The 14747-nt window shown below is 43.9% G+C and overlaps 1 protein-coding gene across 1 annotated transcript in view; it reads left to right on the plus strand.

Annotated features, from left to right (window-relative positions):
* LOC126385742 (metabotropic glutamate receptor 7) overlaps window positions 1-14747 on the plus strand; it is a 397617-nt gene that overhangs the window by 145310 nt on the left and 237560 nt on the right. Inside the window, exon 2 of the mRNA XM_050037660.1 lies at window positions 154-370. Within this exon, the coding sequence (XP_049893617.1) occupies window positions 154-370 (217 nt within the window). The remainder of the gene's footprint in view (window positions 1-153; window positions 371-14747) is intronic.

The raw sequence follows: 14747 nt of genomic DNA on the forward strand, positions 1-14747 counted from the left end.
ATGTTTGGCCTTTTTAAAACCCTCACACATCCAGACATACTGAGCAGCACAACCCTACCTCACATTCATACAGTACACTGCTCTGTCCCCAGTCCTCGATGACGCTCCGACCATCCTGACTCCTCATCCTCTCTCTCCCCTCTCTCCTTCCAGATCCCTCAGATCAGCTATGCATCCACGGCACCGGAGCTCAGTGACGACCGGCGGTACGACTTCTTCTCCCGGGTGGTCCCTCCGGACAGTTTCCAGGCCCAGGCCATGGTGGACATCGTCAAGGCCATGGGCTGGAACTACGTCTCCACTGTGGCGTCAGAGGGCAGCTACGGGGAGAAAGGAGTGGACGCCTTCATGCAGCTCTCCAGGGAAGCAGGTAAGATGCTGATCAGTTTCTGTAGCGACGATCAATCAGAAAAGAGGCTGTTTTGTTACTCGGTCACCAGGTTGACATTTTGTTGCACTGTCAGTGTCCCAGCAGGGGGCGCAGTTATTTATTAACATGACGGAGTTTGTGACTCTAAAGCCCTGTTTCCACCGAGCAGTACGGTACGGTTCAGTTCAGTACGCTTTGTGTGGATGGTACAACAGAAGCGTTCCTTAGCGTCCCCATGTTTGGTCCCCCCTCTGTTGGGGTACCTAGCACACAGATCTGGTACTAAAAGATGTGTTTCTCCATGTAGACGTAAAAACAAAAGCAGATCAGTTATCAATTGTGGAGTCACAGGAGCCTGAAGGGAATTAATTAGAGTGTACAGTGATGTTGATTGCTCCCTGAATAATCTCAGTGACATTTAGAACGATCTGATGACTCTTCACAACTCACCAGTTAGGATGTGACCTGACATTTATGTGCTGCAGTTTTTAGAGGATTATTAAAGGACACAGCGCTGCCAGGGAGCACAGAGGACGCCCCGAGAAATCTTTTAACTGTGCCAACAGCAAACACTGGCCCAGTATTTTCACATGGATAACACCTTGATCATTGATCTGTGCTGCTTTTTGAAGCGTGATTTGATAAAATGAATTGCACAGCGGTCCTTCTCAGCGTCACCCCGAGCTGCGTTCAATCTCTTTATCTGTGCAACAGGTTGAGTTTGAGACGATATTCAGGACAGTTACAGACACGAGGTGATTATTACCAGACTCAAAGTTTAATAACTGTAGTTTTACAAATCACTGAGACAATAAGTGTCATCATCTGCGACTTCTCTCAGACTTCAGAGCTGCTTTTATCACCTTGTTAATCACTCTAAGTGTTGACACGCACTCTAACTTTGCCAGTCAGGAGCTACTGTTGGTGTCTTCCATTTAATAATTGTAATACACTTTATTTCCAGGTGCCTTTCACAACACTCAAGGTCACCTTACAGAGAAAATAACAGCAGATTAGAAAGGTCAACAAGATGAGGAATAGAGTCACATAAGAAAATAAATAATAAGATAATAATAACATTCAGTAAAACAAGTTTACAGTGAATAAAATTCAGTGTCAGTAGTGGATGTGTGTGGCTGGATGGACAGGAGTCAGACTGATTTGAAAGAGGTGAGTTTTGAGGCGAGATTTAAAAGTGAAGACAGAGTTGATGTTACGAATGTCCGATGGGAGGAGCTACAGAGACGAGGGGCGCAGCAGCTGAAGGCTTCATACCCCATGGTGGTCAGGCGAGCTATGGGGACAGTGAGGTGGATTTAAGACACAGACCTGAGAGTGAAGGTGGGGGTGTGGACGTGCAGGAGTTGGGAGAGGTACAGAGGAGCGAGGTTGTGGACGACCTTAAAGGTGAGGAGTAAGATCTTAAAGTCAATGTCAATGCAACTGCACCTGAATGTCAGAATTTCTGAGCTCCCAGTTGGAAATTTCAACCAGAACGCCCTCTGACATCAGAAATTTAGCAGAGAAAGTTGGAGGAACCTCATGAATCGGTGGTGCATCCGTGGCTCAGTGCATAAACAGCAGTGAAAGGTGAAGTGATGAACTGTTTGAGACTTGTGTCTCATTAAAACAGTCGTACTCACAGTTCAGTCCAGCTTCTACCTGTGGACGTGTTGCGACAGTGTTAGTGTGCACTAGATAAAGTGTAATGTGTCGTCAGGTGTTGTTGCTAACAGTGGTCACTTTAACAACTTCTTGGTTTTCTGTCTTTTTGTACTGGAGTGCAGTCAGCATTTTATCCTTCATAGTTTTAGTCTAGTTTTACTTGACAGCAACTCAAAACGTTTCAGTCAACAAAACGCCATGACATTTTAGTTGACTTATAGTCATTTGATCTCGTTTCATCTCTGTCAGAGAAAACTGATCTGAGTTCAGACTGTTTACTTACAGCACAGCTACACTCACAGATAACTGAGCCTCCTACCTGCCTGTCAAACACCATCAACCCACAAACCTTCTCCAGTCCGGACTGAGTGGAGTCCTGCGGGGTGAAGCTGTGAAGGCTGCGAGCGGAGCTAGCTGCTAACAGCCACCGCTGCAACTAACAAACTCCACAAATCCATTCAGCAGCTCCACCATCCACAGTCAGACACACACGGCTGATTATTTACTGCTGAATTACAGCTCACAACTCGCACCAACCCAAACATCCTGGTGCAGACTATTTACTGGAGTTTACCAGCCTGTCGCTCATCAGGCATCTGAAGATCATTACAAGCTGTCAGTGTCCGACAGTCCACCACCAACATTTACATCACGTCTCATCAATGAAAATGAAACATAGATTTCATCTCAGTTTTTATTATCAAGATCTATTTTTAGCTCGTCATCATCTTGTCTTAATCATGGAAAGAAAGGTCGTTGACTCATAGTTTTTGTCATAGTTTTCGTTGATGACATTAACACTGTGTGTACCATCATTTCCAGCTCTGACTCCCGACCGTTGAGGTAAATTAAATGCAGCATATCACCTTGAGGATGCTTTATGAGCACGGCCTCTGATTCTTCAGTATGTGCTAATATTGGGACGGATATGTGTGTGTTTTACTCCTCGTGCATAGAAATGCATTGTAACAATGCAGTGTGAGAAAGTAACAGCCGGACCTCACACACAGTGTAACAGGACTGTACTGCTGACAGCACATTAAACATTCAGTCACTGAGCCGTGTCCCTGCAGACTGTGTGACAGGAGATATGCTTTTATGGTTAATATGGTTCCAGCTCTGCGGTCTGCTGTTACAGGTCTGCTGTTACAGGTCTGCTGTTACAGGTCTGCTGTCGGTCAGTCACTGTCGGTCAGTCAGGACCGCGCTGAGATTCAGAGATGGATGATAAATCCATGAGAGGTGCATCATTAGGAGAGTCTGGTCTTTGTGCAGATGATGTAATTGCCCCTAAATCCTCTTATTTCTGATGCTATCAATCCCAGAATACGTTCTGCGCCTTCTTAGATGACTATTATGAAATATCTGATAGAGGAGCTCTGTGTGTGTGTGTGTGTGTGTGTGTGTGTGTCTGTGTGTGTGAGAAATGTGCTCAGGTCTTTGTGGGTTATCTGCAGATTTGTGAGTAATCCACCATGTATTGATTGCGGGAGGTTCCTTATATCAGTCGATACACACACACACACACACACACACACACACACACACACACACACACACCCACATGTAAACTCTCTCACACACAGCGGCGGTAATATAATTAGACGGTGTTGGTTTCCAGCAGGGTGTTGAAGATAGGAGCCTACACACACACACACACACACACACACACACACACACACACAGGCGGAGGACACATCCAGAGTGATTAGTCAGGTGGTGGGAGACTGATTAGCAGGGAAACAGTTTCTCTCTTATCTAAAGTTTTCTCAGCTTCTCTCTCAACTTCTCTTCGTCTCTGCAGTCGTTGAGTCGACTCTGGTGAACTAACCGCCACCGCAGAGTCAGAACAAAGTGACGTCCTGGCGTACACGTGCTGTGAGGACAGACTGGAGTATCATATCTAGGTTGATGGATATTTGGATATTTTCATGTCACAGTCCAGAGTCTCCCAGCAGACAGGCGATCATATCTCTCCTTGTTCATTGCAGAAGTGTCAGGTGTGCAGGAAGACATCCCACCCTGATCCTGACCACAGACACTGATCAGGTATTGATTGTTAATTGGCCATAGACTGTTTTAAACTTGAAACATGAACATCCTAAATGGTCCCTCTGCAGTTCCCACTGAAATCAGGGAACCTTAAAAAGAACGAAGGGTCATGACATCACTCAACATGTTTCCATGACATCAGAGAAAATGGGTTTAATGTGTCGGTACGACTAAAACCGGACTTTTAAAAAACACGTAAACATGTTAGTGTGACTGAAACTGAAACATAATTTTTCGGCCCGATATATATCGTGCATTCCTAAAACAAACCACGTAGCTATCAGCTGTGCGGTCGAGGTCGGACTGGAGACGTAACCAATGAAAAGATAAATAGGTAGCCTGCCTGCTGTCTGTTTGTAACGTTACTGTTTCAAACAGAAAACATTTTTTACATTGTGATATTTACTGGAAATGATAATATGACCAACAGCAGTAGCCTAGCTTTTTATTAGCAGAATTCATTTCACTCCCCAGAAACGTTCGGCTCCCTGGCGATCTCTCTTCAGCCAGCCTCCACCTCATTTAGGTTGTTGTAGTGACATAAGAAGGTACGGTGTCATCATTCCTCATCTTAACTTCATGAATCAGCTGTTCCTCGTCCACTGTGGTGATTTCAAAGCCAGCGACAGATTTAAATAGAAACACAGCATCCAACAAAAGTTCAGCGTACAATTCAAAGTGTTGCCATGTTGGCGCAGTTTAAGTTTTTTTGCCACGTCTCCTCTTGTCGCCCCAAAACACATGAACTTTGTTGTAAACAAACACTGCTTGCGCCGCTCTGCCCCGAAATCTGACCTCCATGTTGCTGTCCTTGGCTCACTGCAGGTCGGACAGTAGCAGCTCCATTTGTTAATTTATAAACATATTATTATGTTAATCATGTTGCTTATTACTAAAGCAATATGAGTTGGATTTAGCGCCATGATGCCGTCAGCGCAGGTCGATGATGGCGGCGACTTTTACTTTGCCAGAACACGTCATAATGACAAATGCTGCTTCAGCCGGTTTGCATTGAATCAAACTGGTTTAAGCTCGTTCACCAAAACGGAAATTGAACCAATTTTACTAAATAAGACACAACGCACTGAAAACAATTGTTCCCACATTATCACCATTCATTAATCAAACAGACACAAAATGAAACTCAGATTTTATTGCAGAAGAAAAGAAAATCCATGTTTTCCAGAAACGTCTCTTTTCTTTGGAAAGAACGAGTTCCCGATCCAATAAGTAATAAAAGTATACGAGACATCGGAGAAGATGTGCTCTACTTTTCATACACACGCAGTAGATAGTCGATATATACACCACGCTATGAAACGTCTTTTTCTGCAGAGTGGGGAGTATCGACAGGTTGACATGGAGGAACCGTTTTCACTGTGTAATTGTCTCAGTCAGTTGTTTTATGTGAAGACTGAAACTCTGAAGATTTCATTTTCACAGATCTGCTTCGAGATAAAAACGAGCTCATAAAGTGCAGAACGTATAGTCGATACTTGCCCTTGTTAGGCTGGAAGTGTATGCTCAACTGTCTTGTAGATGGAAGTAAGTACTCCATAGCTTTAATTAAGAATAAATGAGCACATAAATAAAGTCTGTTTCAGCAGGAGCTGCGCACGTTAACTGGATTTCATGTCTTAACACCGGCCTCAGTCAGGCCACAATGCTGTTAGTGATACCTTTGAGTTTAACCAAACCTGCGTCTGCAGTCTGACACTTAGAGTGTAAAGCATTTACCAGAAACACAGTTTCAGATCTGTTTGTGTTTGGACATGAGGTAAAAGCCAAACCGCACACATGAGGAAGAAACTGTGGTGTCAGAGGTGTTTCCTGATCAGAGGTTATTACTCTGCAGCTCCTGGAACACAGACACATTTGTAAGACCCTGAGGAACCTGCCCTTATTATCTCTGAATCAGCAGCATTGTGAAGAAAAACGCTGAGAGATATTTGCTTTTCATTCCTTCAGAGTCCTGGCAGCAGATAACAGGAGGGAATAATGTCTCCCAGCTATTTGCCATGTGGAGCATTAGAGTCAAGCTACAAATCACATGAGGCGTGAACAGAACCTGCAGCTACTGTTTGGTTTGAAATTAAACTGTTTTCATTGTTTGGTTTCTGACATGAGCAGTGCTGACATCATCAGCGATATTCATGAAATTACACATCTCACATACGGCTGCGATATCACAGCGTGGACAAATCTGAGTGATGGTTTATTACTCTTCAGGAACACCAACGCGACATTGCTGCATGTGACACTGAAACAGCAGGTTAGCCTCAAGCTAGTCTGACTCACAGGATGTAGACTGTGGCTATAAACCTGCCTTTGGGTCATTGGTTTCAGACGGCATTCTCCCTCCGTCTGCTATCAGTATGTTGCTGTTTTCAAAATCCCCCTTGGGGGCATCCAAATTATGGATCATGCAACAAGGCACACCTGCTTTGTTCTGTCGGTGAATAGTTGTAAAGATCTGCAACAAATAAAACAACTTAAGAAACCTTGGAAAGCCAGACTCTGTCTCACAGGACTTTCATCCCTGATGTTGATCTGTTTTCTGACACAGCCACTTGGAGCTGATTTGCCACATCTTTCAAAAGGTCTTCAGTCAAATGATACCTGAATATGATCACTTATGCACAGCGGTTCTGATCTTGGGCCATCCTGACTCACTGGATCAGCAAACTTTCTATTGCCCCTGCGAACGCAGCAGCTCTCCTCCCAGAGAGTCATCCCAGTTAGCACGGGCTAACACCCAACACTGAGCCGTTAAACGGTCCCAACAAACAGTGCCAACACCGAAACGACTCGACTTTGTTGGTGAACGCAATTCTAATCATTAGGTAACATTAGCAGTGTGATGCTAATCGTTAGCCCTGTCACTGTGTACGATCCCCTTGACACTATTTTGCGAGGGCACTGTTGCTGCATCCTCGGCTTAGCACCACCCAGGATGATTGTGATTGGTTTAGAGAATAACAAGCCAACAAGCCAGAATGTTTTTTTCCCCTACAGCAGAAAGGTGATGGGTTACCTCAGACCTTTCTCGAGTCTTGACTCAGCGCTGTGTAGCCTTAAACATGCAGGGGTTAACTGAGAAATCTTTGTAACTTCCCACGTAAATAATATTAATGATAATGTTGCCAAGGATTCAGTGAGCTACAAAATAAGACGGATTTTATTCATCCTTTATTAGATTCAGGCAGCACAGTGGTGCAGTGGCTTACACTGTCTCCTCACAGCAAGAGGGTTCGCAGTCCGAATATGTCGACCGGCTGGAGCCCCTCTGTGTGGAGTTTGCATGTTCTCCTCGTGTCAGCGTGGGTTTCCTCCAGGTGCTCTGACATGTTCTCCCTGTGTCAGCGTGGGTTTCCTCCAGGTGCTCCAGCTTCCTCCCACAGTCCAAAGACATGCAGGTTAATTGGTGACTCTAAATTGTCCGTAGGTGTGAATGTGAGTGTGAATGGTTGTCTGTCTCTATGTGTCAGTCCTGTGATAGTCTGGTGACCTGTCCAGGGTGAACCCTGCCTCTCACCCAGTGTCAGCTGAGATAGGCTCCACCCCCTGTGACCCCCAACAGGATAAGCGGTTACAGCAAATTAATTACATTTGATTTAGATTGGATTAGTTTGCATTAAGATGCATTTTTTTCCTGTAATTTAGAAGCTGATTTATGGACGTTTATTTGTGATCAACATCAGAGATAATCTTGGAAAGTTTAAATCATAGTGAATCATGAGAAACGCATAAATGAACAAACATCTGAAACATAAGAGAGACCAGCCAACAGATCAGCAGTGTTGTCGGCCCAGTGCGGACTGATGGTCTTTCGTGCTCCTGGTCGGTCGTCTGTCTGCACACTTCTCAGAAGATTAATGTAGATGAAACAAAATGAAATTAATTTCATGGAGCAGAGACTTTTGGATTCTGTTGTTGGAAGAGAAGAGCAGTCTCGTCGTCTGCTGAAACTTTGACCAAACCTCGTTTAAAGTTACAGATTTTTCCATTCTGACCTTTTGTTTGAATGTCAGGATGTGCAGGACGGATTTCTCTGCAGACGCTCTTGAGAAGTGAATTCCATCAGTGTTTCATTCAGGTTTCAAAGTGATGCTCTGCTGCAGAGATGTCGGCTTGTTTACTTCCACCTACAGCCCACATCCATCTCCATGGACATTTGTCGTGTTCTGCTCAGACTCCTCAGGTCTTGTTTCCATGGCGGCTCCATCACTCGTCTCTGCAGCTGTTTGCCTCTTCATCCTCCTCCATCTTCTGTCTAAACAGGCGTCCCCCTCACTGTGTTTATTTATAAATTCATTAGTCTGGAGAAATATTAGAAGCAACACACCAGTTAATGCAGCACATAATTCTTCTATTTGATTACCTGGGAATCCCGGATGGTGTGCATCAGCCTTTTATTAGCCTCCTCTGCTCCCATAAACACAGAGCGGTGACACATACTTATCACCAGCGCGGGGGTGGAGGTGGGGGTGAGGGTGCTAAAAAAGAAAGGAGAGGTGGTTTCACTTTACTTCATCAGACCATGGTGTGTTACTCCGCGAATGATAACCAGTCTGAAGCGATTCAGGGGGAGATCAGTCAGCGAGAGGAAACACGCTGCACGGCGTCGGTGTTCAGTAATATAGTTCATGGCTGCTCAGGCTGTACTAATGTTTCCTCAGCTTATCTCAGAGCAGCGAGGCCGCCATTCATCAAACTAACTCATCTGCTCTCCTCTAAATATTCCGTTCTGTAAAACAAATCCATCGCTTCTTCTTCTTTCTTCCCCTCAGCTCAGTCATGATCACCAAACAGCAGTGTTTCTCCATCTCTGCAGTGACACTGACTGATCCCTTTTCATGCTTCGCTCTTTTGTTTCAGCGCACAAGCAAATTCCACATTTGATGCTGAGTCATTTCCAAACGAGCGTTTTAAAGAGGAGCTTAGCGGCGTCCCGCGGGCTGCAGTATTGAGTCGAAGCGACATCGATATTTCAAGGTGCAGCCTTCATGTGAACTGTCATCATTCTGTAGAATTCAAAGAGGATGCAGTCGACTGCTTTGATACACATCAGCTCCACACCAAGGATGGAGGGAGAGAAGAGAGGAAAGAGCGTGTTTGTGTTTAGTGGTCAGCTTAGTGCAGTAAAGATCTGCATCTCTCAGAGACGTCAGAATTCTGAGGAAACATAAAACAGGTGTCGTCACATTTAAATACTCTGCAAACAGTTGCATCAGATCAGCATCACTTCACAGACACTGAAGACGCTGATCCTGCAGCTCAGACACCAGAAGAAGATTCTAGCATTATGCTTTTCTGGAAAAACACAAGTAGGTTACATTTGTGCGTTTTATATGTATCATGTCAGCATTGTTTAACGTGATGTAGTGAATGAGCTGACTGTCAGCAGGAGGTGGAGGGGAGGGTGGATGATGTGACACCTCAGAGAGACGCCAGCCGAGCTGCAGACCGCTGTTCAACACCAACTAACAGCAACAGTGGTTGTTATGGCTCCTCACCATCGATAGGCATCATGTCTTCACTCTGTCCGTCTGTCCCATCCTTATGAACACAGTGTCTCAAGAACGCCTTGTGGAAATTTCTTCGAATTTGGCACAAACGTCCACTTGGACTGAAGAATTAACTGGTTAGAATTTGGTGGTTGAAGGTCAAAGGTCACTGTGACCTCACAAACATGTTTCTGTCCATAACTGAAGAATTCATTCACTAGTTCTGACCAAACTTGACACAAATGTCTAACAGGATAAAATAATGAAGGTCAAAAGGTCAAAGGTCAGCTTGACTGTGACATCATCATGTTGTAACGTCATATCTCAGGAACAGAAGGGGAGACATTGGTCAGATACTGAATTGGTGACTCTAATCTTGAAACTGTGCTGATTGTATAGATCTTCTGTGTGTGAAGCATCCATGTTTTCACTGACATGGATGGAGGCTGTCAGAGACACTGGACTGGTGGGCGGAGTCATACAACCACAGGGTGGACTGGTGGGCGGAGTCATACAACCACAGGGTGGACTGGTGGGCGGTAGTCTGGGGCTGTTTAGTGGCTGTTTTGGTAAGAAACCAGAACCAGGGCGAGAGAGACAGGATCCAGAATTCGATGGATGTGCTTTTCCATCAAAATAAAAGCATCAAGCTAATAAAAATGCGGTGAAACTTTTTAATTTAAAGAATATAATTTCCAAGAAAAGCCCCAAGCCATTAAGTTAACCTTTTTCTTTTATTGTAAATCGATGGTGCACCAGAATTTCAAGTTTTACTTTGGTGACCACTTTTACTTTGGTGAATTTGGTGAATTCCGGATCCGCTCTCTAGACTGGAACCAGAATCCAGACAAAATTCAGAGTGAATGGAAACCAGGCTCTTCACCGTACGTGAAGAGCCTGGTGACGCAAGGCTAGGTGGGCGGAGTCATACAACCTCTTGGTGGTAATTCTAGTTTTTTTAGTCATCGCTGTGTTTCCAGCAGGCATTGGGTCCCAGAACTGGCAGAGTTCCCACATTCATGGAAAAACCTGGAAAAGTCACAGAGTTTTAAGCCTGACCAAGATTTTTTCCTGATGGTTACCAGGTGGTTTTTGTGCTTAAACGTCACCACGTTAACCACATTATGTTTGTCGCCTACTGTTTATTCTCCACACATCACTCTGCACGTCGCTGCTTTTTGCACTTCTGGTTTGAGGCTAAACTGCATTTCATTGTCTCAATAGTTTCAGCCAGCCTGTGCTCAGTGACAATAAACTGTTAACTCATCTCATATAGTTTATAGTATATTTTTACATTTAGTAGTACTTTGACAAACTTCAGTAGGTTAATAAATAACAGAGCAGTTTTTTGTTTCTGAAAGCTGAAGGTCAGTGTCACCATCATTTTACGTCACCTGAAGGACACATGATTCACCTCCTCCTCTGTGGGCATCACACTCCACATGGGAACTAGTTTTTAAGCAGTAACCAGGTTATGAAACCGTCTTTTTAGTCACTTCATCAAAGTGCAACTCGCTGATTTAATGACTTCCACCACGGGAGGCGGCCTACAGAGCCGTCAGCCGAGTCACAGGTCATTAAGAGGAAGGTGTAGTCTGTGTAGGTGATGACTCACTCAGTGACTCATCAGCGCTGCGAGTCGTGACTCCTGTGATTTCAACTCAAACCAAGGAGCTGGATCTCATCACTTTACCTTCAAAAGTTTGAGTAGTTTTAATTCCAAACATAAATCTTGTGTGAACACATGTTTGTTCAGGAGTAACTAACACACTGTGGAGGACGACCTGCTGAGATCCTGACATGTTGTAACGTTTGTTAAAACAGGTCGACGGCCACGTTCACTCACAGTCTGGAGTTTTTAACCACATCAGCCAAAAAGTACGTCATTGATAACTCTCTCTGAAGGTGCAGACAGTAGCCGCTTACACAGGAGTGGATTTTCACTCTTCTCCCATCCCACTCTCTCCTGCATGTAAACAACCCAACTGGCAAATGTCAAAATGGAGGAGAGCTCCTGACCTTTTGTTTGACACCTCACTTGAGCCAACAAGAGCTTCCAGTGCTGTTGTTACGGCCTCAATAGCCAACCAGGGTCTGAGCTGAAGGAGTATGCATCACTGACATTTCTGGGATTTAAAGCTATGGGCATGAGATAGTTGAGTCACGAGCACAATGGCAGACGGACAAAGTTTGGAGACAAGTGAAAAACGGCCTAGCAAAAGAAAAGGAGCTCCTCTGTGTGAGGAGGCAAAGAAGAGCAAAAAGGAGAGTGATAAAAGAAGAGGAAAAACAAGAGTAAACCTCAGTCAGGCGTTCAAGAGATGGAGGGAGCTCCGTGACCAAAGAGGCTTCAAAACCCATGTCCAGCTAGCTTTCTTTCTAATGGATCAGTAAGTAACACGGCTAAATGTTAGCTAGACCAGAGAGGACTTCTCATTCTACATATACATAGAGGTATACTGGTGGCTTTACAGCCTACATTTTATTGATTATCTCTGATCCCTATGCTCACTTTGGTCATTGCGACAGTGCGACGCAATACCACTGACGCTAGGTGGCGCCAAGCTAAAAAAACCGAATCCTTTCTGTTGCCTCTTTAAGTGAAAAAAAAAAGTATTCTTATCACTTCTCTGGAAGTGCTTTATAAACAGTGAGCTCCTAAATAAACATTTCTGCCTGTGTTAATTAGTTTCTCACTCGTATTCACACATACAGTTACTTGTTTTACCCTCTTTTTGAAAAGCCTCAAGTGTTTATTTTCTGTGATATTGTTATCTGCTTTGAATCTGGACCACGTGAGGCTTCATCATATGGTCCCATTGTGTTTCCCAGCTAACACCTCCCAGTTCTCGTCATCTGCAGCATCTTCTTCAAGAAAATAAAAATATATATATATTACATTACGTTGCAACTTCTGTATCTCAGTGACAGAGGCACTCACAGTGATTCTGACTGTTGGGAAAAAACTTAAGAGTGATGCCTTTTAAATGAGATCATGCATGTACATGTACTAATACTGGAACAAGAACAGCTTTTATTTTCCTCTGCACGCCTGCACAATAGGTGTTTGAGGTGAGTTAAGATGAACTTTACAGGACCTTATTAAACATACTTTAGGTTTTATTCCAGTAAAATCTGTTTCTGAACCTGACCAGAGTTCATGTCTTGTGAATGTGCCACATAATGTATTCTCTCTGGGTAGTTGTGAGCCAAAGTGAAGGAGAAGCTCTTCCACAATCGCTCTGCATCCGTTGTGTCTCGAGGCCAAAGAGGAAAGATAAGAGCAGACAACATCCTTTCAAATCAGCCTGTATGCCTTCCTTCAGATAAGCTAAGAAGCTTAAAATGGGAGTCAAAAGACTGGAACTGGGATAAAGTAAGCTAATATGCTACTTTCACGGCACAAAAAAAAGAAAAAAAAGAAACAACATTTCCTGCAATGTGTTGTACACACTTTCCCGAAAACAGAGTCAGAGCCTGTGGAGAACAAGTTAAAATGGCGTGCAGCAGCAGCAAATCTTCTAAAGGATGGTTTGTTTCGAGGCCGCGGCCGCAATTTAAGTCACAGAGGTCGTGTTATCTGCACGACAAACAGTCACAGATTCAGTATTTACCACCAGAATGTGGTTCATTGAAGTGTGGAGATGGCTTTAAAGCAGCGTTCATATCTTCATGTTTGGAAAAAAACACAGAAATCATAATGATTCAGTTAATGAAACACATAAAATCTGAAAAAATCCACGGACTCATGACCACAGTGTTTGCAGCTGCTCGCCTGGACTCTGCTTTGTATCGTAAACAAATTTTCTCATTAAAACTCTGCAATTCTAAAGAGACCCAGAGATATGTACAAGCTCAGTGTAACCTCATTCATCAGCTCATATTCCACACTGACAATGCAGTCATAACAGCCCGTATTAGTCTATCCATCACCCTGACACACACACACACACACACACACACGGAGCGCAGTGTTTAGCTTGTGTACTGCCTCCATTTTCCAAAATGCATTTCTGCTGCAGACACTTTGAGATCACACTGAACTTAATAAATGATTTTCAGGGAAAGTTTTCACAGCTTTGGTTCCTGTGACATGGACAATTGGACGCCGTCATCCGAGTGGAAAATGATGATTCTTAGTGAAAATGAAGTTAAAGTGCAGAGCTGCAGGAGACGGCTCGAGTGGCGCTGCACTGATACATCAGCTGAGCGCTTCATTTGAGCTGTCAAACTGCTCCCCGTGGGTTGGAGGAGTTGCACTGATTTCACACTCCTCTCGTTCTCTCTAGATTTGAATTACGTTCCACATGAAGTGATGCGAGCACATGTTTGCCATGTTTGGTACAAATAGCCTCAGTGATTGGACAAGGACCATAAACTCAAGGAAATATAAAATAACCCCCCCACGCTGCTCTTCACCTTTTCAGTTCTATGACTTCTGTCAGTTTATGTCAGTCTGGCCTCACGCAGCAACGTCCTCTTGAATTTCTCTTAATTTTTTGGTAAGAGAAAATATAACTAAATATATAAGTCAACTCCAGATGCACCAAGTGTTCTTAACCAACCAAATCAGCTCTTACACAGGTGTCTGAATGATGAATCCCACTCCATCATCAATAACCTGTCAGCACAGGTGACGGGCAGGTGTTGTGCTCTGTGCATAAACTCAGCCATGTTGCCGTGACGATGCAGTCAGAGGTACCTTGTGTTTTTTGCCTTACTCTGGTAGCTGAGGTCCTCTGTGCAACAGATTAATGAATTTAAAGCTTTTCTTTAAACATAAGGAAACCTTAAGGAGAAGACTGAGGGATGATTTGTGCAACCGACTTTATTTAAAGGAAGCCTTAAAGGTTGATTATGTAGAATAATTATTAAAAGCTATAATTTTAAAAAAATAATACATCCACAGTGCGTTTAGAGGGGTGCAGAATAAAAGTATAGCATTTCCTTGAAAAATTATATTTTGTCTGAATTAAATAATTTTATAAATTTTGACAGGTTCGACAATGACGTCATGTTTACATCGTACCAGCCAATAGCGGCCGGGCATTGCTGGTTGCCAAGTACGGTCTCTATGGTCGGCATGATGGAATCTGCATGTCCAGCAGCTGCTTTAGAGCCCTGGAGAACGGTGCGTTATCCATCCCAGCAAC

Source organism: Epinephelus moara, chromosome 24 (assembly GCF_006386435.1).
Source record: "Epinephelus moara isolate mb chromosome 24, YSFRI_EMoa_1.0, whole genome shotgun sequence".
NCBI classification, from domain to species: domain Eukaryota; kingdom Metazoa; phylum Chordata; class Actinopteri; order Perciformes; family Serranidae; genus Epinephelus; species Epinephelus moara.